At 44.8% G+C, this 22571-nt stretch overlaps 1 protein-coding gene across 1 annotated transcript in view; it reads right to left on the bottom strand.

Moving 5' to 3' along the window:
• PLXNC1 (plexin C1) overlaps positions 1–22107 on the bottom strand; it is a 66914-nt gene extending 44807 nt beyond the window's left edge. Inside the window, exons 1-5 of the mRNA XM_082241062.1 lie at positions 21033–22107; positions 8841–8969; positions 7463–7597; positions 4598–4698; positions 3416–3530 (exon numbers count right to left, since the gene is read on the bottom strand). Of these exons, the coding sequence (XP_082097188.1) occupies positions 3416–3530; positions 4598–4698; positions 7463–7597; positions 8841–8969; positions 21033–22010 (1458 nt within the window). The 5' untranslated portion in view covers positions 22011–22107. The remainder of the gene's footprint in view (positions 1–3415; positions 3531–4597; positions 4699–7462; positions 7598–8840; positions 8970–21032) is intronic.
• Positions 22108–22571: the final 464 nt, after the last annotated feature.

Raw genomic sequence — 22571 nt, 5'->3', positions numbered from 1 at the left:
GAATCTGTGAGGGGGTGTTCAGTTCTGTTAATTGATTTTGTGGAAACTTGCAGATTCTGGCTTCAAACAATTAACTCAAGGCAGTGTCAATTTACTCTTGGCAGAAAGCCAAGGTCTGCTTGACCTAGAAACTACTTACTCTGATTGGTTAACGACCAGCACTCAACTCTGTTATCTAGAAATGCTAGCACAGTTTGGGGTGTGGTGTGTTAGGAGTAAAAGTGCTGTGTATGGTTATGAGAGAGAGAGAGAGAAAGAAAGGATTTATTTGCTTTGTTTTGTATGCAGAAACTCTGCTGGTTTTATTTTTCCTTTTAATAAATCCTGTAAATAGTTATTCTGAAACTAGCTGACTAGTCATTTCCACCACGACTAGCTTTTTCGCTGTGCAGGAAAACTCTGCTACGTTTGGGCTAAAGCCAGTAGGGCTATGCCTGACAATTCAAAGTTCCATGATATTAATCCGGGAAGATTGTCCTTTCAGGGCTCTACCATCGCCATCGATCCCCGGCATCGAATGTGTTGGCCTAGTGTGGGGCTCCGAGGAGAGTTTGGCTGTCTGGCTGGTGTACCGGCCACCTAGCGCACCAGCAGCCACCCTGTCAGGCCTATTGGAGGCGGTGGCCGGCTGGGCCTTGGAGTTCCCTAACCTATTGGTATTGGGGGACTTCAACATCCATGCTGATGCCACTCCCTCCTCACAGGCTCTGGACCTGGTGTCTTCCATGGCGACACTAGGGCTCTCCCAGTTTGTTTCGGGCCCCACACATCAAGCAGGCCACACGCTGGATTTGATCTTTGGCGTCGGTATAGATGTCATCATGTCTCCTTTGACGAAGGTGCCATGGTCTGATCACTACGCTCTGAAAGCCAGGATAGACTTTCCACCCCCACCCTGCTTAGGTGGCGAGCCAATTTGGGCTCGCCCGCAGAGGCTGATGGACCCTGAGAGATTCCGCCAAGCCTTGCGGGACCTTGCTCCCCCTGGCGACTCATTGACTGAGCTTGTTGAGGGCTGGAATGCCCAGCTCCTGGCAGCCATCGATGAGATCGCACCTAAGCGCCCTCTGCGACCCCGCAGAAACCGGGCTCCCTGGTTTACCGAGGAGCTCCGGAAAATGAAGCGGGACCTCAGACGGCTAGAGCGAGTATGGCGGGGTGCCCGTGACGGAGCCTCAAGAACATCTTATAGGGCTTTTATGAAAACCTACGAGATGGCGGTGAAGGCTGCTAAGAAGTCATACTTCTCGGCCTCCATTGCATCCGCTAGCTCTCGCCCAGCGCAATTATTTAGTATAATCAGGTCTTTAACGTCCCTTGAGGGACAGCCAAATTTAAATAACAAATTGACACACGGCTGTGAGGCATTTGCGAGCTTTTTTGCGGAGAAGGTCTTGTCGCTCCGCCATGACCTCCCTGCCAATTTGGATACAATAAAGGAACTGGAGGCCCCTCGACTGTCCTCGGGTCCAGTATTGGACCACTTCGACCAGATATCCCCAGCCAATGTGGACAGACTCCTCCGAGCTGGAAAGCCCACCACCTGTCCTCTCGATCCGTGCCCGTCTTGGCTGATTAGAGCGTGTCCAGACGAGGTGCGGGCCCTCCTGGGGGATATCATCAATTTGTCCCTTGGCACGGGGACATTCCCAGGGGAACTGAAGGAGGCAGTGGTGCGCCCGCTCTTAAAGAAAACATCATTAGATCCTTTAGATCTATCCAATTACCGCCCGGTTTCGAATCTTCCGTTCCTGGGTAAGGTGATTTGAGAGAGCGGTTGCTGAACAGCTTGGTGGGTTTCTGGATGAAACATCGGCTCTGGATCCATTCCAGTCCGGCTTCCGCGCTGGTCATGGGACCGAGACGGCTCTGGTCGCCCTAACAGATGACCTTCGTAGACAGCTGGATCGAGGCGGGTCGGGGCTGCTGATTCTTCTAGATCTATCAGCAGCTTTCGACATGGTCGATCACGAACTTCTGGACCACCGCCTTGCCGACGTGGGGATCCAGGGCACAGTCCTTCAATGGCTGCGCTCGTTTCTCTCTGGTCGGGGACAGAGGGTGGCGCTTGGGGGGGAATTGTCATCGCGCCACTCCTTGGTGTGTGGAGTACCTCAGGGTGCGATACTCTCCCCGATGCTTTTCAACATCTTTATGCGCCCCCTCGCCCAGCTTGTTCGGAGTTTTGGGCTGGGTTGTCATCAGTATGCCGATGACACCCAACTCTATCTGTTGATGGATGGCCATCCTGACTCGGCCCCAGACACACTGACCAGATGTTTGGAAGCTGTGGCTGGATGGTTACGTGGGAGCCGGTTGAAGCTAAATCCTTCGAAGACAGAGGTCCTGTGGCTGGGACGGGGCGATATGGGATTGGGGGGGCAACTCCCATCTCTTGCGGGGGCGCAATTAGTGCCAGCACCGTCCGTTAAGAGTTTGGGTGTAATCTTCGACACCTCCCTTTCCATGGAGGCGCAGATTGCAGCTATAACAAAGGCGGCATTTTTCCATCTCCGCCAAGCTAAGCAGTTGGCTCCTTACCTCTCTCGCCCTGACCTAGCCACTGTGATCCATGCGACGGTCACCTCCAGACTGGATTATTGTAACTCGCTCTACGTGGGGCTGCCCTTGAGACTGACCCAGAAACTCCAGCGGGTGCAGAATGCTGCAGCGAGACTCCTTACGAGGTCTTCGCTGCGAGATCACATTCACCCGGTGCTATACCAGCTGCACTGGCTCCCGGTGGAGTACAGGATCAGGTTTAAGGTGCTGGTTTTAACCTTTAAAGCCCTGTATGGCCTAGGACCCTCGTACCTACGGGACCGCCTCTCCTGGTATGCCCCACAGAGAAACCTACGGTCTTCAAATAAAAACATCTTGAAGGTCCCAGGCCACAGAGAAGTTAGGCTGGCCTCAACTAGAGCCAGGGCTTTTTCGGCTGTGGCTCCGATCTGGTGGAACACTCTGTCACAAGAGACCAGGGCCCTGCGGGACTTGACATCCTTCCGCAGGGCCTGCAAGACAGAGCTGTTCCACCAGGCCTTTGGCCAGGGCACAGCCTGACTCCCTCCCTCGGCAATCTTCGCAGAGCTCTGGCCCAATGGTTGCTAGTGGCTTGAATTAATTAATTTTTATAATGAATGATTTTAGAATGTTGTTTATGTTGTACTTTTGTACTGTTTTATTGTTGTTAGCCGCCCTGAGCCCGGCTTCGGCTGGGGAGGGCGGGATATAAATAAAATTTATTATTATTTATTATTATTATAAGCAGCATAGCATTGAGCTATTATGTTTCAGTCAGACCAGAGTACTGAGAGAGCTCAGCACTGCCAAGTTAAATTCTCTCATTTGTAAAAACGATGTATTAAGTAGCGCAGTTATACTATAAATGAAATGAAAATGATGTTTAACATACCTCACCTCTGTAATGCTTAGATGTGTAGATTTTCAGGCATTTATCTGTTCCATATGGAATGCTTATCCAGTTCATTATGTTATTTGGAACCGGGCATTCGCCTTTTAAAGTGCAGCTGAAGAAAATCCAAATATATGCATGAGAGAAATAGAGAAATGTTTTTCAATTATATATAAAAATCTGCATTATTTGTATCTCCTAGCCAAACTGTGGCCACCTTGACTGGACATTTCTAAAGTGCCTTCTCAGCTCTTAATAGGCTGAGAAATCATGTTCCAGATATTTAGCTTTAAAAAAGATACATCAAACAATGAACATCTGTTCCATCATTTCCTTTCAATCAATTTGTTCCACCCTGTTGGCTAACTATGCAAATTTCCAGGAGATAGAACTGATTAACCTAATCAGATTTTCTCACTTTATTGTTGCTTCATTTCTGTCTTTAAAACCATAAAAAACCAGTCACACCCATTGATTCTTTCTCATGGCTTGTGATGCCATTGTCCCTCAAAGCCACATATCCAAGAGTAGATATGAGTTTTGGAGAGTCGGTGTTAAAGAACATTTATTTACATTATTTTCATTGGGACCACTCTATGACTTTTTCAATCTTATGAGAATATATCATTATGGTCTTTCTCAAATTTCAAATTAAAAATAGGGTATGCGAATTTAACGCAACTATCCAAATAACTCCTTCCTGCTAACTATAATTATAACCACAATTATAGATGTCCTTTTAAGAAGAGTCTTACTGCATGCTAGCTTTAATTGCTAAAACACTAATTTCTTATTTACTGCTTGGCTACTGGCTTGTCACTATTGTGTCTTATCACTCTTTTTTGCTCAAACTTTATAAAAAGATAATTTTAAAGCAAATAAATAATTGTTATGGTCTTCTTGTTGTTTTAGAATTTTAAAGTTATTTGGCACCAGGATTCTGTCTTAGCCCAGTTAGAATACTAACACAAACATCCTGGGAATGTTAAGAGTGAAACTTGAGTTGCCTTTACATTAATATTATTAGTAAGTGTCGTTATAGGAAGAGTCACTGCAGACTTAAAACTGACCCAAGATGGCTTTGTAAAAACAACTGTGGATACAGCCTCAAGGTATCAAGAATTAAAAAATACCAATAACGAAGCATTTATTCATATGAGCCTACGAAGCAAAAATACATACTTGTTATATGAATAACACCATCCACAGTGGGGGTCCATGGCAGTTAAACATTCTTTACAGGAAATATACTTGCTACAATTGGCAACCTTTGTTCTCCAGATCTAAAATAGAAAGGGAGAAAAAATCACTCTTGCATGTTTCTAGTAAACATTTTCAAAAACGTAAAATAATTTCCATAAAGCCAGGAAATAGAAAGAAAAGCAAATCAGTAACTTAAAGAAAAAAGGGAATTCAAAGTAGTTTCTTACAATATTGCAACAACCTTCTGCTGTTCATGTCACTTCAAGTTAACCTTCTATGGATCCATCACACCACTTTGATAATTTGGGGGTGTATAGGAAGAGATCATTTGCAAACTGGACCTGTGACAAGACCTTTGCCAGCTGTGCTCACTTGTACTTAAATTCAGAGCAAACAGGGTGGCATATGACTTCAAAAATAATTTGCATGCAGATTCCCTGCCTGTTACAGCCTTTGTCTCTAAACTTCCGCTTCTAGGAAAGGCTGCTGAATGTGTGGTTGCCCTTCAGCACTTTAAAACCACCAACTTTCTGCACACCTGTTAACGTGGTTTTTGGTCTGGAAGGAGTGTGGTCTCTCATAACCATTTCTGCCTGGCTGGAGATTGCTACGGGCAACTGCACTCCACTATTAATCCTATTAAATCCTGCTGCAAATCTTTGATGCTAAAGTGTGTTCTTGGCAATGCCATTGTGGGCTCTTCCACTCCGGAGTTTAATGTGGATCTGAAGCTGCTTCTCTCTGTCTCTCACTTTTGCAGTGTACACACAGCATCCTCCTCATCCAGGTGGCAGCCTGCACCTCCCATTGCTAAATTAAGTTTATTTTCTGTCTTGTTCTAGCTGGGTCCCAGGCTGCAAGTAACCTTCCAGATAACTATGGCTATTGCAGACCCAGAGCTGCAAATTCCAGAGCCAATCCAAGGTCCAATTCCAGGCAAGCAGTGATTTTAACAGAGTTGAGGGGCAACCCAAGGTCCAGGTAAGCAGACGGTCAGGATCAGGTGCAAGAAACAGTGTTGGTTAGTAAGCCATTGTTCCAGCAGTTCTCTCAGCCTTGCACTGAGGCTCTTAAACCAGAGGCACCAGAATCCCACCCTAGGCACAGCTGCAGCCTCTCAAGACATCTCTGCAGAATCATTCTCCCAAGGAGGGTGCTACACCTGAGTAGTCCTTTGCTCATGAAGAAACCTTCTCTACAACCAATCACTCTTCTTGACTATGAGGAGAGAGCTGGTGGTGACATAATATTTGCCAATCTGTGGATAATCCAATAGGAGAAGAAAATGCAATACAAAAATGTGGATCCTCTGTGGCTTATCATGTGGGAAGCGTCATTGCTTTTAACATGTGGTGACATTTCACTGGATGGTTTCTATTGCCATGTTTACTTCTTCCATTTTGTTTCCATCAGCCCCAAAGACATGGCATTTATATTTTTAACCCAGCTGTTTTTCACAGAGCAGCTATGTTAAAATACAGATACAGTGGTACCTCGGGTTAAGTACTTAATTCGTTCTGGAGGTCTGTACTTAACCTGAAACTGTTCTTAACCTGAAGCACCACTTTAGCTAATGGGGCCTCCTGCTGCTGCCGCGCCACCAGAGCACACTTTCTGTTCTCATCCTGAAGCAAAGTTCTTAACCTGAAGCACTATTTCTGGGTTAGCGGAGTCTGTAACCTGAAGCAGATAGGTAGCCGTGTTGGTCTGCCATAGTCAAAATAAAAAAATTCCTTCCAGTAGCACCTTAAAGACCAACTAAGTTAGTTCTTGGTATGAGCTTTCGTGTGTATCTGAAGAAGTGTGCATGCACACGAAAGCTCATACCAAGAACTAACTTAGTTGGTCTTTAAGGTGCTACTGGAAAGATTTTTTTTATTTTGTCTGTAACCTGAAGCGTATGTAACCCGAGGTACCACTGTGTATAAATTGCCCTTGCATGTAGATGGCAAAGGAAAAGGTAGGAAAGGAAGTAGGAGTCTTTCATATGAATGATTCCTAATCTTATCTGGCTTGGAGTATTTATTTAAAAATTACTTTTGCACAGTTCTGTACTTTTGCGCAATTCTGAAAAAACTTATTCCAGATTTGTATCTTTAAAAAAAAGGTGCATCACAGGCAAGCAAATAACTGCACACATATCCACAATGGACCTCAGGGAAGTAATAATACTTGAGGGAAAGAGACAACACTACATAGTACACCTACATACATCCTATTGAGTACCACCCACTAATGTGCACAAGAAAGGAGATGGTTTTTGGAGCCGTAAGGTTGAAAGCACCTGTGTGGATAAAGGTGCCCGAACAAGCACATGCAAGAGTGAGCCATGTATGCATTAATGCCTTAATCTGAATAAAGACTGAAAGGAGTTCTCTTATAAGAAGGAAATCACATGTGCAGTGATTATTCATCATCCATCCAAACATTCCTCACAAGGGCTTACCGATGCTTCCTGAATTCAATGGATAAATGAGAGGTGCTGAGAGAGAGATCATATGAAGGTGTGCACTTTGATGCCATCAACAAGTTTTCTCTTGTTTCCATCAGCTAAGTTCTGAAAAATCTCTGCACTCACGTAAGACAATGTAAGTCAGTTACGCAACTGCAAACACTAAGAAAATGATGCGATAGCTAATCTCTAAAGTTACACAGAACTAATCAAGTCAGTTGCATAGTTTAGAATCTCTGTTGACTAGAAATCACACCTACTCATATTCAGGGTCCTGTTCTACAACCCAAAAGTAAAGTAGGTGGCTGGACTTCAGTTAACAAGGACTTTGCCAGATGACTGAAAGCCAACTTCAGAAGTACTATTTGTGCTGACTGCTGCTCTTAGCTCACCTTGTTACCAGATGGTAGATAGATGTAATTTTTATTCACAGGGTCAAGTTCAAGTTTGTGAAAAATTGGTGTTTCTTCTTCAATTTCATATAAAATGTCTGGGCAATTTGCTTTCATGTTTTCATCAAGAATAACCTAAAAGCACAGGAAACAAAAAGAACCACTATCATGTTATCATCAGCAAATTTATCTGCCCTATTTGAATACACTATGGTTCCTCTATTCCTCCTCCTCATCAGCTATTTGGAACAGATTTTTTTGGGGGGGGGAGGGGGGGAGCGACATGTTTGGGTGGTGGAGGTGGAAGCAGAAGTCCCACTGTGCAAGGAGAACCTCAAAGGTAACCTCAAAGATAAGAAGCAAACTGCATGGATAATCTAACAAATACTCTGACCTGGAAAGAGAACGTGTTCTTTTACTATTATCTCAAGAAAGATACAAGGACCTATTTTGAATGCACGTTCAGTGACTAATGATCAGGATTTGTATGTTTTCGATTTGGTCAGCTATTCTTTACAAATACAACATTTAAAATGTTGATTGCACAGGGTTTTAAAACCATGCAGGCAGCCTCCATGAATAGAAGATCTTCCCATTCATCCTCAAACTCATGGAGTGGTCTCGACTGTGTACAGGTAATGTGTTGGAAGCAGAATGTCTGGACTGCACGCCTCCATTTCTCCTCACATGTTTGATTCCTCAGCTGCTTTGTATAGCTATATTAGCCCTATTTGAGCTAATAAGCAATCAATAAATACATACAATAAAACAGTGTAAGATGACAGCAATAAAAGCTTTTCAAAAAGCTAGACAAAGTAAACAGCCTAAAAACTTATTTTGAAATTACATTATTTAAGTTATCTCACTGAAAACCAATCCAACGAAATGTTGAATAAAGGCCAACGTATATTTTTGTTGGGGAGAAGGCATTGTTTAATTACGTAGAAAGCCACTGGACTTGGGGGGAAAGGAATCATCTTTCAAATATTATACAAGAAGAGAAGTTACAGTCGTACCTTGGAAGTCGAACAGAATCTGTTCCGGAAGTCCGTTCAACTTCCAAAACGTTGGGAAACCAAAGCACAGCTTCTGATTGGCTGCAGGAAGCTCCTGCAGCCAGTCAGAAGCTGTGGAAGCCCCATTGGAAGTTTGGCTTCCAAAAATAGTTTGCAAACTGGAACACTCACTTTCGGGTTTACAATGTTCAGGAGTCAAAACATTCGAGAACTAAGCTGTTCAAAAACCAAGGTGGGACTGTATTTGCCAGTATAGCAACTATTTAGCACTTTTACATGCAAAATGCCAAGAAGCTTCTATCAACTAATGCAACAACAATGATTCATCAGTTAAACCATGAAACAAACCATAAGCCACGTACTTTCAGCAACTGTCCATTTCTTGTTCCCAAAAACAAAACAATCTTGTTCAAAACCACAGTGGCATAAACTGACACCAAATCAGAGTGGCTCAGCAAAGTTGCATTGTTGATTGGCCAAGCTATCTTGTTCTGAAAAATCAAATACAGAAGCAAAATATGAGTATCCATCATTTTATCAAATATGAACTTATTATTTTCAAGCTACCTTAACTCTAACTTGCTGCTGAAAGCTTCTTTATGGGAGTCAGCGCTGCACTTAAGGCAGGGCTCCACACAATATTATTGCAAAACTTTGGCAGCTTATGGGTTGGTATAGATACAATGCTAGACCAGTTTAGTATTACGAGAATGACTCTAGCCTTCTCCTGAACTCACGTGACTCACGGCCCTAAAGTGAAGTTTGGAAGCTTCCAATTTTCTCCTATCAGGATGAGAAATAATAATATCTTAGGTGTAAATGTCATGTTTTAAAGCAGAGTATGAATCAGGAGACCAGAGAAAAACCAGGAAACAAACAGCATGTATTACTTGAACACTGGAAGCATTCATACAGATAACAGCTATGCCTTCTGGCAAACTTCTCATCAGTCATGAGTTTAGCTGTTCCTTAACTGTACAACTACAGCAGCATGTTCTTTAGTCGATATTTACTGGGAACCTAGCTAAAGATTACATGTTGGAAGCTACAGGAAAGAGTGTAACACAAGGAGGAATAAATAATTTTATTTATTTATTTATACATACATACATACATACATACATACATACATACATACATACATACCCTGCCCATCTGGCTGGGTTTCCCCAGCTACTCAGGGTGGCTTCCAACAAAATATTAAAAATACATTAAAACACCAGCCATTAACAACTTCCCTGAACAGGGCTGCCTTCAGATGTATTCTGAAAGTCAGGCCGTTGTTAATTTCCTTGACATCTGATGGGAGGGTGTTCCACAGGGCGGGTGCCAATACCGAGAAGGCCCTCTGCCTGGTTCCCTGTAACGTGGCTTCTCGCAGTGAGTGAACCACCAGAAGGCCCTCAGTGCTGGACCTCATCGCTGAGCGATGCGGGTGGAGACCAGTTTAATTAAATCAGTTAATCATTGCAAACACATATAAACAATTAGGTGGGGACCTGAACTATAAAATCAGGAAAATGTAAAGGGCAAAAACCAAAGAAATGAAAAACTGCGCTGCAATTCGATATTTTTAAAAGGATATAAAAAAATTTGCAACAATAAGCAATTATTTAATTGGGCATGATGGGCCCCATTCAGACATCATGATCTTTGCTTTAGAAGCTATGATATGCAGGAACTTAAGGCTCTCTCATGCATCCGTTTTCTCCCATTTCACACCTCCTTTAGCACCAGCTGATAAACAGGCCAGGAAGTCACAGTTAATCATAGCTTCCTTTTATGTCGAAACTGATAACTATGATTAACAGCTTTCAAACAAGCCAGGATTTGGAAGCAAATGTTGGGAGCCATTAACCATAGTTCCCTGGTTCAAACTGAATGTAACACGAAGCTGTGGTTAACTAGGCTTGCTGGCTTGTGTGCCTGCTCATGTGACTGGAAGAGCAAAGGAACCTACAAGAGTTAACCATCTGAAGACAGTATAATCTTCAATCCAAGAGAGTTTATGCAAATCAAGGGGACCACATGTTTTTCAAAGGGGACCCTTTAGGAAAAAAGGGTTGTTTAATAATTATTTATTAATTAAATTTCAATCACATTCCTACTTTCCAAAGGAGCCAAAGTGCAGCATACAGCAAAACGGAAAACATTCAGAAACGATCAAATATCCTTACAGGTAAATAATTTCAAGCTTGTCAGGAACAATATATTTCAGCAATCAAATGCCTGGGTGAACAGAAATGTTTTTAAATTCCACCTAACAGTAAAGAGGGAGTACAGGAAATTGAATTCAGTCGACTTTCCCCTCTGTCATATATACTCAATTTCTTTTAAAGTGGCTCAACTCAAAACAACACAAACACAAAACCCTAATATATATCAAATGATGCTATACTATACACACAAACATCATGATCCATTTATACAATATTTACAAAAAGATGTATGATGGATTATCATGTTTGTGAGTACATAAAACACTGTTTTATTTAGGTTCATGGGTATGTTTGTGTTTTGGATGCTGAAGAAAAAACTCTTATACGTAGATTTAACACAAAATATAATTTGATGTTTTGCCACTCAATCTCCCATATTATTGAAGCTCCAGGCATTAATTACATGTGTGCATGAAGTTGTGCTGTACTTCGAGAAAATATATGCTGCTATTGCAGCATCTGCCAATGCTGTTTGTGGTCTAAAGTGTTAGGGGCATTGAATGCTGAGTGATCAACATATGTGGTTTGTCAGCTCTCACCCCTGTACAAAGTTTCACAACCACTTTTAAACAAGACAGGAAAACAACGTTGTAACACCAAGAAAGAAAGAAAAAGTTTTGCTGTCTTATCCAAAGAGGAAGTGCTTCAATATTCCTTTGTTTTTCCATAAAGCAGGAGAAGACAATGTGGTCCATTATATACGGCATATCTACAAAAGGTGGGGAGGGAAGAGTGTGACTACACCAGGCTTCCTCAAACTCGGCCCTTCAAATGTTTTTGTCCTACAACTCCCATGATCCCTAGCTAGCAGGACTAGTGGTCAGGGATGATGGGAACTGTAGTCTCAAAAAACATCTGGAGGGCTGAGGAAGCGTGGACTACACCATCAGCAACACTTGTTGACAGAAATTAACATCCAAGCAACCTAAGCATCTATGGCCTAAACTACACATAGTGATGGCAGACGCAGGGCATTGACACTGGTGAGATAATTTGGCTCTGCACAGCTGTCTTTTATTTATCCAGCCTTCCCAACTGCATGCTTTTTTGGACTGTGATTCCCATCAGCCCCAGCCACCACAGCCATGGAGAGGGGTTCTTATTTTAATTAGGTATTTTTGATCACCTTTAATGTGGCATCCCAAGGTGGTGTACGAGAGATATAAAGCATTAAGCAATTTATATCATTAATACATTAAAGTTTAAATACAGAAACAATCCAGGGCAGAACTTTAATTCCTTGTCCTCACTACAACCCAGGTTGGAATTGGAGGTGTGTGTGTGTTGCAGTAAGAAGAAAAGTCCCACTGGTGTCAATGGGACTAAACTGCATGACAAATGTCACACTTAGTTAAAAGAGGTATGCTTTAAAGCAGTGTTTTCTTCAACCTAATCCCCAGATGTGGTTGGACTAAAATTCTCACCACCCACAGCCAGCTTAATACAATTACTGCTTTGTATTATTGTAATTTATTTGACTTATTTCTCATTTACTACAGAGACAACTTACAAAGATTAAGAACCAACAAGAATTCCACAAAACAAAAACAATGTGTTCAATAAAACCATTTCAATAACCCATACAAAAAAATACCCACAGAAAAGAACCCACCCCCCTAACCTTCCTTCTTCAGAGGGGAAAACAGGAGAAGTGCCTCAAATGAAGATTGAATGGTCCAGAGGCACTCCCTGTGGCTGCATTCTGCACCAGCTGCAGTTTGCAAGCCATCTCCAAAAGAAAGCTCCACATAAATTGCACTGTAGTAATCCAATACAGTGGTACCTCAGATTAAGAACTTAATTCGTTCTGGAGGTCTGTTCTTAACCTCAAACTGTTCTTAACCTGAGGTACAACTTTAGCTAATGGGGGCTCCTGCTGCCGCTGCACCGCTGCTGCACAATTTCTGTTCTCATCCTGAAGCAAAGTTCTTAACCCGAGGTACTATTTCTGGGTTAGCGGAGTCTGTAACCTGAAGCATATGTAACCTGAAGCGTATGTAACCTGAGGTACCACTGTATTGAGGCTGTGAGAGCATTCATAGATTACTGTGGCCAAATTATCCCTGTCCACAAAGGGTCATCGTTGGGCTACCAGCTGAAGCTGCTAGAAGGCACTCAGTGGGGATGATCTTCACCCCAAATGAGTAACCAACATGATGCTCTCCAAATGTTGTTCTTCTATGACTCCCATCATCACTAACCATCAGTCATGCAAGCAAGGATGCAGGATGGAGGTAACGAGTCCACTATCTTCTGGAAAAAACAAGGCTGGGGAAGTTCCATAGCTGTTCTCTGCTAATGTTGTCCAATTGAAGTTATGCAGGAAGGCACTGACAATCGCATCCTATGCACAACTAACCCGAGCAATTTCAACCTTACTCAGTTGAAAGCTGAATGTATGAAATCTTGCAGATCAATTGCACGCAAGGCGGAGAGCTTAAAAGCTCCTTCTGCACTGGGTTTTCCCAGTGTGGAAAGAGCTTTTAAGTGCTCAGACTTGCTGGTACCAGGCTCTAGGATGCTCTCACAATATCTTATGGAAACTTGGATGGCCCTGTGAGATCTCACAAGAGCATCCCAGTCCTTAGTAAGCAGGTCTTGAGAGCTTAAAAGTTCTCTGCCTTTCTTGTAAGATAAGGATGGTTGGGGGGGGGGGTTTCCAAAGGGGTGGTTCCAGTACCGGTATATGTGTTTTTGCTTATATGCATCACCCCCAGAATGTAACCCCTGTGCAAGACACAATCATACTGTAGTCCTTCCATCCCCCAAAGCCCTCCAACAGTGTGCAAACTTTATCCTTCTTTATAAAATGTGTATTTGTTTTAGCTAGCACTTACTCCACTGAAGCTAACAGACAATTTGTGCAAGTATTAAATGGCACAAGAAGACACAACAGGATGCTCCAAGCCTATGGCATACTATTAAGGCATCTGAAGTTTTGACACAGATCTGATTTGGTCTTGCAATACTACTACTAATACTATTACAGTGGTACCTCGGGTTAAGTACTTAATTCATTCCAGAGGTCCGTACTTAACCTGAAAGTGTTCTTAACCTGAAGCACCACTTTAGCTAATGGGGCCTCCCGCTGCTGCCGCGCCGCCAGAGCATGATTTCTGTTCTCATCCTGAAGCAAAGTTCTTAACCTGAAGCACTATTTCTGGGTTAGCGGAGTCTGTAACCTGAAGCGTATGTAACCCGAGGTACCACTGTAATTCAATTGATAAACCGCCCTTTATCAAAAGATCCCAGGGTGGTGTACTACATTAAAAACACAATACAGAGCATCAATGATAAAAAATATATAATAAAAATATAGTAAAAAGCATACTGACAAACAGCCTTATAATAAAATAACCATCCTAATAACAGTCCTGTTCCCCACACCTATACAGGCCATAGATTATTTAATAGCCATAGGCCTGGGTAAAGACATGTAATGATAGGGCCAGGTAAGCCTCTCTGGGGAGAGTATTCTACAATCAGGGAGCCACCACAGAAAATGCCTGTTCTCTTGCTGCTACCTTCCAAACCTCTCTGGGAGTAGGGACATAGAAAAGAGCCTCCAATTACAAGTGTAGAGTTCAGGTTGCTTTGTATGGGGGAAAGGCGTTCCTTAAGGTATTGAAGTCCAGAGCCATGTAAGGTTTTATAGTACTCTGAATTGGGCCACACAGAATTCACGAGAAACGTGTTGATGGGAACGTGTTAACCTTAACACAACTCTGTCGTAAGACCAGATTGTGATAGAGAGATCATCCCTCCTTCCAGCATCACTCACTGTATTGCCTCTCTTTCTGTAGCCAAATATCTCTCTCATTCTCTGAATGTATGTATACACAAAACACCTGGCCAGGCCAGATGGCTCACTATGCTAATCTTTCATCAGACTTATTTATCTGAAGGCTTATAGGACTTCTGTGACTTAATTCCTATTTAAAAGAAAGCTATGCTTAAAATGCACCCCATTTTGAAAATAGCTAAATCAAACACACAGTATGTTAAAAAGAAATTCATTAACTATAAAAGCTAACATTCCTGTCAGATTAGAGGCATGCCCTTTATATTCATGTAGTCTGCATAAGGCAGTCCAATAAATTATTTTTGAGGGGTATATTACTGTGTTTTGTTCTTTTCACATAACTCTTGACTAGGCCAAAAACAACAGCAACAGCAGCAGCAACAACAATGAAAACTAAATTTACCGTCCACAAGACAAAAGCGCTGCTCTGGTTCGCCAGAAGTGACTTAGTCATGCTGGCCACATGACCCGGAAGCTGTACGCAGGCTCTCTCAGCCAATAAAGCGAGATGAGCGCCACAACCCCAGAGTCGTCCGCAACTGGACCTAACGGCCAGGGGTCCTTTTACATTTACGGGTAACATATAAGGTGTAGAACAATGGGATACACTTTATGGAGTTTTTCCCAAAGCAGAATCAGTGCAAGAGACTTCTGATTTCTACAAATGCCATGCTAGAAAAGAAACAAAACTCACCTCTTCCCATATCAGTCCTCTAGCACCTACAGAAGATTTGTGGAAGAAGGGGGTGTTGTTTTACCTCAGGTGGGGTTTAGGAGAAAGCAAGATATGGTGAAAGTTCCTCTCTTAGGTTTTCCTTCTCCACCATGCTGCTTCTTGCCTTCATGGATGTGAAACAAAGGTCCCTCAGCATCCCCTAGTCCTATGCAAATGTGAACTAGACTACTAGGGACAAAAGGTTATTGTTTAATTTCTAAGTAGACTTTTGCAGAAGATAGAACATCCTTGCACAACTTCTATTTTTGGCAGAACCCTTTCCCTTTTTTCCAGTTTACAGAGAAGCCAGGAAAGGTATGCTCACCACATAATGAGGAACACTCACCAGTGGCGAGAGTGTGAGAGGACGACAATTGTGGAGCTCTACCTCATAGTCACCATGGCAACTTGAACAGCCGTAACAATAAGTGCTAAAATACCAGAAGCAAACATGTTTTTAATTTCCTTTTGCTTCCAGCTTGTTTTCAACTTTTTATTATTTTTTTGTTTCATTTTATGTCTTCATATTGTTGTAAACTGCTGTGATATATTCTTTATGATTTAACGATATATAACAGGCACGTCCAACTCCCTAAAGACTGTGATCTACTCCCACTATTAAAAAAAACTGGCAGTGATCTACCCATTGTCAGAGTTATCAAGCTTTTTTTGGGGAGGACTGTCCATTGTCAGAGTTATCAAGCTTTTTGGGGGGAGGACTGTCAAGAGTTGAGCTTTTTGGGAGGGTTGGCAAGTGTTATTGAGCTTTTTTGGGGGAGGATAGTCACTTGACGCTTCCAGCAAACAAGGGTCAGGCGACAATACTTGTGCTTCCCACCTGCCCCAACTTTCCTTGCTGTGGAGGAGGTGGTGGAGGGACGTAGTGCCTGGGGCGTAGGGCCAAAACATTTCCGTGGTCGACCAGGGTCACCCCGGTGATCTACCTGTACATTGCGGTTGACCAGTTGAACATGTCTGGTATATAAAAATAAAGTATTTAAACAACCAGTGTGCCAATCTAAGTTTCTGAATAGTTGTACAGGTCCTTTAACTGGGGGTTAGAAGTACAGTCATACATTGGATCTCAAACGCCTTACAAGTCTAATTTTTTGGGTCCCGACTGCCGCAAACCCGGAAGTGAGTGTTCTGCTTTGTGAACGTTCTTTGGAACCCAAACGTCCGATGCGGCTTCCAAATGGCTGCAGGAGGTTCCTGCAGCCAACAGGAAGCCATGCCTCGGTTTCTTAACGTTTTTCAAGTTGAACAGACTTCCGGAACGGATTCCGTTCGACTTCCAAGGTACCACTGCAATCTGAAAACAAAAATATCTAGACAAGGCACAAAATATCCACCAAGTGTGATTTCCCATTCTACAACATTCAGTCTCATGGTACACATCCAAGGCAGCAATCCCAAATACCTTGGTGGGAACCAAGCAGGGTTCACAAGGGCACCACGTTGGGGGGCCCATCCACAGGTTACAGCGGCCAGACTAGTAAAGGCCTGAGAGACATAATGATGATGATTTTATGTACTTTTCATGATACAGAAGACACATTTTGAGAAGAAAATTGTTACAACGGTAAAAACAAACAACTTGTTTTCCTATTTATTAAAACAGTTTTATAGCCAGGGTGGCTGGTTGGGTTACAGGTGCTCATTTTATTATCATTCATTTAAATATATGTTCTTTGAAGTCTGCTGGAACACGTCTGGAAGGGGATTCACTGCAGGGAACTCCATCATGTACCCTATAGCAAGCTTTGACTAACTCCCATCAGTTGGTGAGTGGTAGAGCCAAGACTACTGGGCTGGCTATGCAAGGTGTTTTCAAGTCCTAACTATGTGATGTCCTGCCCACTTGCCAAATAAGGTCCACATAGCCAAAAACGTTCCACAGCTCTGGTTTAAAATGTGATTCTGTGCATACTCAGTGTATTTCTATTTTTTTACTATGTTGGCAATCTATTTTCTTCTTGTTTTTCATACTAATGTATCCAGAATGCTGAACCAGCAACAACATCTAGGGTCATCACAGGTTCTCCAACCATAATCTAAATCAGGGTTTCTCAAACTTGGTTCTCCAGTTTGTTTTGGACTACAATTCCCATCATCCCTGACCACGGGTTCTGCTAGCTAGGGCTAATGGGAGTTGTAGTCCAAAAACAGCTGGCGACCCAAGTTTGGGAAACCCTCATCCAAGTGATGAATTTTCACCATTGTGTGACTTCAAGTGCATACAGGAAAAGGTTTACTCCCTCTCTCAAAGAACTAGAGATTGTGGATAAGTGAATGTTAGAAGATTAGAGATAGGGAAAAAAGTTGCTTCACAGAGCATATCATTAAACTATGAAATTCACTCCCACAGGAGGCAACCAACTTGGACAACTTTTTAAAAGGATTGGACAAATGAATGGAGGTAAAGCAAAGGCTACTAGCCTTGATGACCATGCTCTGGGTGGAGGCCATGTGAAGGGACAGTGCTCTTGCACTTGGATCCTGCTTTATGGACTTTCCATAGGCATCTGGTGAGAACAGGGTCTGGACCAGATAGGCCACTGATCCAGAAGACTCTTCTTATTTCCTTATGATACCAGCACCAACAAAATGCTGTTTTGCCTTGCAAGCTGCTTTAGATAATGGACAACACTACAGCAAACTGTTGTTTCCCCCCCCCAGGAGTGGTTGCAGAGATTTATATGTCAATGCTTAATAAAGGATGCACTTAATGTACAAGAAGCATTTTTTTAAAAAATTTGGTCACATGCATGTGGTGAGCTGACTTGCCATTTCAAATAGAAAAGTCTTTCTTTGCAAAGCTGTTGAGTAACTGTGTCTTGCCACTGCAAACCCAACTTTCTGCTTCCTATGTTGAGCAACATCGTGAGATCTTCTTTTATATATGCTCAGCTAGCAGGACATCAGGTTTTTTTGCCAACTCATCCAACAGTAAGTGCGCTGGTTGCAGTGGGAAAGTGAAGCATCTCTCTGAAACCAAAGGGGGCTTGACAGTAATTCATGTTGGCTGAACTACTTCTATAGAGTTACATCTGCTCAGCCTTTCAGCACTTGCAGGTGATTACTTTGTTTTTAACTGTACAGTGGTACCTCGGGTTACAGACACTTCAGGTTACAGACACTTCAGGTTACAGACTCCGCTAACCCAGAAATATTACCTCGGGTTAAGAACTTTGCTTCAGGATGAGAACAGAAATCGTGCTCCGGCGGCACGGTGGCAGCGGGAGGCCCCCATTTGCTAAAGTGGTGCTTCAGGTTAAGAACAGTTTCAGGTTAAGAACGGACCTCCAGAATGAATTAAGTTCTTAACCCGAGGTACCACTGTACTTGCTGTTGTTTTAACCTTCCCTTGGACTTTCCAGTGAAGGGCAATTGTTGTTGTTGGGTTCAACATATCCGGAGAAATGCATCCCCTGTCATAGGTCTCACCCCACAACCCTCATGCAGTACGTTCACCATGCTTCCTTAAGTTAGCTACCCATTATCAGTTGTGAGGCTGTCTTCCACCCATAAGTAAACTTTTGTGTAGTATTCCCTGTGAAAGTTCCTTCTAAATTAGAGCCTGCTGGGTCCCACCAATGGCCCATCTAGTCCAGAATCCTGTTCTCACAATGGCCAACCAGATGCCTGTGAAAAGCCCACAAGTAGGATCTAAGTGCAAGAGTAAAGGTAAAGGTAAAGGTACCCCTGCCCGAACGGGCCAGTCTTGACAGACTCTGGGGTTTGTGCGCCCATCTCACTCAAGAGGCCGGGGGCCAGCGCTGTCCGGAGACACTTCCGGGTCACGTGGCCAGCGTGACAAAGCTGCATCTGGCGAGCCAGCGCAGCACACGGAACGCCGTTTACCTTCCCGCTGGTAAGCGGTACCTATTTATCTACTTGCACCCGGGGGTGCTTTCGAACTGCTAGGTTGGCAGGCGCTGGGACCGAGCAGCGGGAGCGCACCCCGCCGCGGGGATTCGAACCGCCGACCTTTCGATCGGCAAGCCCTAGGCGCTGAGGCTTTTACCCACAGCGCCACCCGCGTCCCCAAGTGCAAGAGTACTCTCCCCTTGTACAACCTTCAACCTTGGAGGTGTAGAATAGCGATCATGGCCAGTACAGTGGTACCTCGGGTTAAGTACTTATTTCGGTCCGGACGTCCGTTCTTAACCTGAAACTGTTCTTAACTTGAAGCACCACTTTAGCTAATGGGGCCTCCCGCTGCCACAGCGCCGCCAGAGCACGATTTCTGTTTTCATCCTGAAGCAAAGTTCTTAACCCGAGGTACTATTTCTGGGTTAGCGGAGTCTGTAACCTGAAGCGTATGTAACCTGAGGTACCACTGTAGCTTTTACTTTGTTGTTGTTGTTTAGTCCTTTAGTCGTGTCCGACTCTTCGTGACCCCATGGACCAGAGCACGCCAGGCACTCCTGTCTTCCACTGCCTCCCACAGTTTGGTCAAACTCATGCTGGTAGCTTCGAGAACACTGTCCAACCATCTCATCCTCTGTCGTCCCCTTCTCCTTGTGCCCTCCATCTTTCCCAACATCAGGGTCTTTTCCAGGGAAGCTTTTACTTTACTTTCATTAATTTGTCTAACTCTTTTTAAAAGCTCTCCAAATATTGGAATTTCTGGGTGCTTGGTATAATCTTTTTCTTTTTCTACCAGTCTTTCTATTTCAGCAAAACCTGATGACAGCTGTTTCACACCATCATACAACTTTCGGCAAATGTGGAAGATACACCTGTTCACCCTGGCTTTTGACATGTGAAATGTCTATTTTTAAGACCTAACTTGTTTTAGTAATCTTAAGTTGTTGAAAAACAATTTTATATTGTGTTTTAATATTAATGCTGCATTTTAATTGTTGCAACCTGCCCTTGAACCTTAGGGTGAAGGGCAGGTAATAAATTGGAATAACAACAACAGCAGCAGTAGCATTCATTAATATGGACAACTTCAAACTTATGGTTAAACCTACACAGAAAGCTTACCCTCTTTCCTGTTCTGCCCTGTACTATTTAGTATTTTTTTCTATGTACCTTGAGTTACAAATATTGACAGTGAAGACAGGAATATTCTTAAGAGTCACAGGGTACATGCAAGATTTTGTTTTTGTTTTTTTACTGCTCCCTTCATATCTAGATTAGGGGATGGGAGAGGGAACAGAAAACATAGGTGTTTATATGGTGGTACTTCCAAGATGCTTAGGGTATTTTATTGTGGGATCAATGCAGATGATTTTTGCATTTTGGTGGTTTCCTTAAAAAAGGTCAACAATTTTGGTGGTGTCCTAAAAAACTGCTCAACAATTTTGCAGGTGTCAGGAATTTTAGTCTTTGAAATATGGCAACCCTATTTTTGCAGCATCTACACAACATCACAGCTGTACATGCCAGCCTGTAGTTTCCCTCCCCAGTTAATGCAGATTTGCCTTTTGGGTGGGGAGATAATTTGATAAGAAAAACGAAAGCGAAATCCTGTTGCGGACTGCCTCTTTGTGACATTAAGCCACGTAAGAAAAAGAAAAGAATAGTTAGGAACCCGGGCGAGTAATGCCCCCAATGTGTTTTAATATTGACCTAGAAAACTCACTGTGTCTCAGCTGCTATTAACTCACCCAGTGGGCTAGAAAACGCGACCGACCTTATGGGGCTGTTGCAAGCGCAAATAAGACCGCAAAGTTATTTCACATCTTTAAAACGGTCTACCTTGAGCATCAGACCAGCCGGCAACAACGACGGTGCGCTGTTAGAGCCGGCCCTCTGGTCTCCGATTCCGCAGGGCAACGCTCAACCTATAACCAAAACTACTCACACATGTCTCCGCAGGCTCGCGTACGCAGATGGTGTTCGAATCGCCAAAGGCGCATCCCTCCGAAACGCTCGACACCTGGCTGAGGTTGAAGATGCAAAGGGCCGTGGAGGTCGGAGTGGCCGGACCCTCGGCCGAGCCGAAGACGCCGACCCAGAGCCCGCGCTCCTGGACGTAGTTGGAAGAGAGGATCCTCCGGGTGAAGCCGCCGCCGCCGCAGCGCAAGATGGCCTGGCCGTGGCCGAAGAACCGGTTGGCCGGCATCTGGTTGACCACGAGCATCTTGGGCTCCGGGCTGAGGCTGTAGTGATAGTAAGGAAAGAAGAACTGCCCGCTCCACAGGAACGCGTCCGCGAAGTGCAAGTAGCAGCCGTCGTCCACCAGCAGCCGGTGGTCCTCCGGGACCGCTTTCTGGCGCTCTTGGAGAGCGACGGCCACTCTGGAGTCGCCCTCTGCGAGGCACTCTGGATCCAAGTCGCTGGGATCGTTCCGTCGGCGAGACGTGGCCACCACCAGCCGCCACTCGGAGCCGCGGGCAAAGATCCACCCGGCGGCGGAGCCATTCCGCAAGCAGGTCACCACCTCTCGCCCGAAAACGGTGGCGTTGGCGTCGGCGCCGAGGCGCTCCTCGTAGCAGGAGCCCTGCGGATGCGTCCAACAGGTGAGGAGGCGGTCGTCGCCGAAGGGCAGCAGGAGCTTGTTGACCGTCGTCCCCGAGTCGAGCGCCGGGCTGCTGCGGTGCTCCTTCGCCCAGGCCAGCGAGGGCTCCACTTCGTACCAGCGATTGCCGCTGGCCACCAGCAAGCGCCGCGCGCTCGCCGCCAGGTTGGAGAGCGGCTGAGGGAAGGTCTGCGCGCGCGCCGCCGCCGCCTCCTCCTCCCCGGCCGCCCAGGCCAGAGCAGAGGCAGAAAGCAGCAGCAGGCAGCAGCAGGCAAGGCCGCCGCCCAGGCGCCCCCTCAGCCTTCGCCACCAGCCGGCCATGGCCACACACACACGCCGCGCTCCGGCTACCTAAGGCGGCTCTGCAGGCAGCGTGCCGACAGCTGCCCCATGGCTGCGCGCTGAGGGCAGGAACCTCCCCCTCTCCTTCCCCTCCCACCCCCACTCTCTGTGGTTTCCTCGGTGCCACCCAGAAGACTTGCGCGCAGAAGTTCCTTTTTCCACGTCGCTGGGAAGCACCACTCGGCTCGCGCGTGCGAGCTTTCCCGCCTGCCCCTCACCGCCCACCCTCGGCAATGTCTCGCCCCGCCCCCTGGAGGCGCGTGCGGCTGGGGCGCTGCACGTGTTGGAAACTGGCCGGCCTGCTGCTTCCCGCCAGTCCCCCGTCTCCCCACCCCACAAGCGCTCCCCCCCACGCCTTGTTTAGACGTTGGTGAGGTCCATAGGGGAGCAAGGCGATTCAGGACGGTGTCTTAGCTCCATGGCCGGTTCCAAATTATTGCGGGGAGGGGTTGCTTGGGTTTGGTTATGGTGCGCCACGCCCTCTTCCTCGCGCCCTCCGCCAGCTGCTTGTCCTATCCTCCTCGCCCCTCCCATCACGAG

Source organism: Podarcis vaucheri (assembly GCF_965113315.1).
Source record: "Podarcis vaucheri genome assembly, chromosome: 10".
Taxonomy (NCBI): Eukaryota; Metazoa; Chordata; class Lepidosauria; order Squamata; family Lacertidae; genus Podarcis; species Podarcis vaucheri.
Note: the sequence above shows the minus strand (reverse complement) of the source record. Positions and strands in the feature narration are given on the sequence as shown.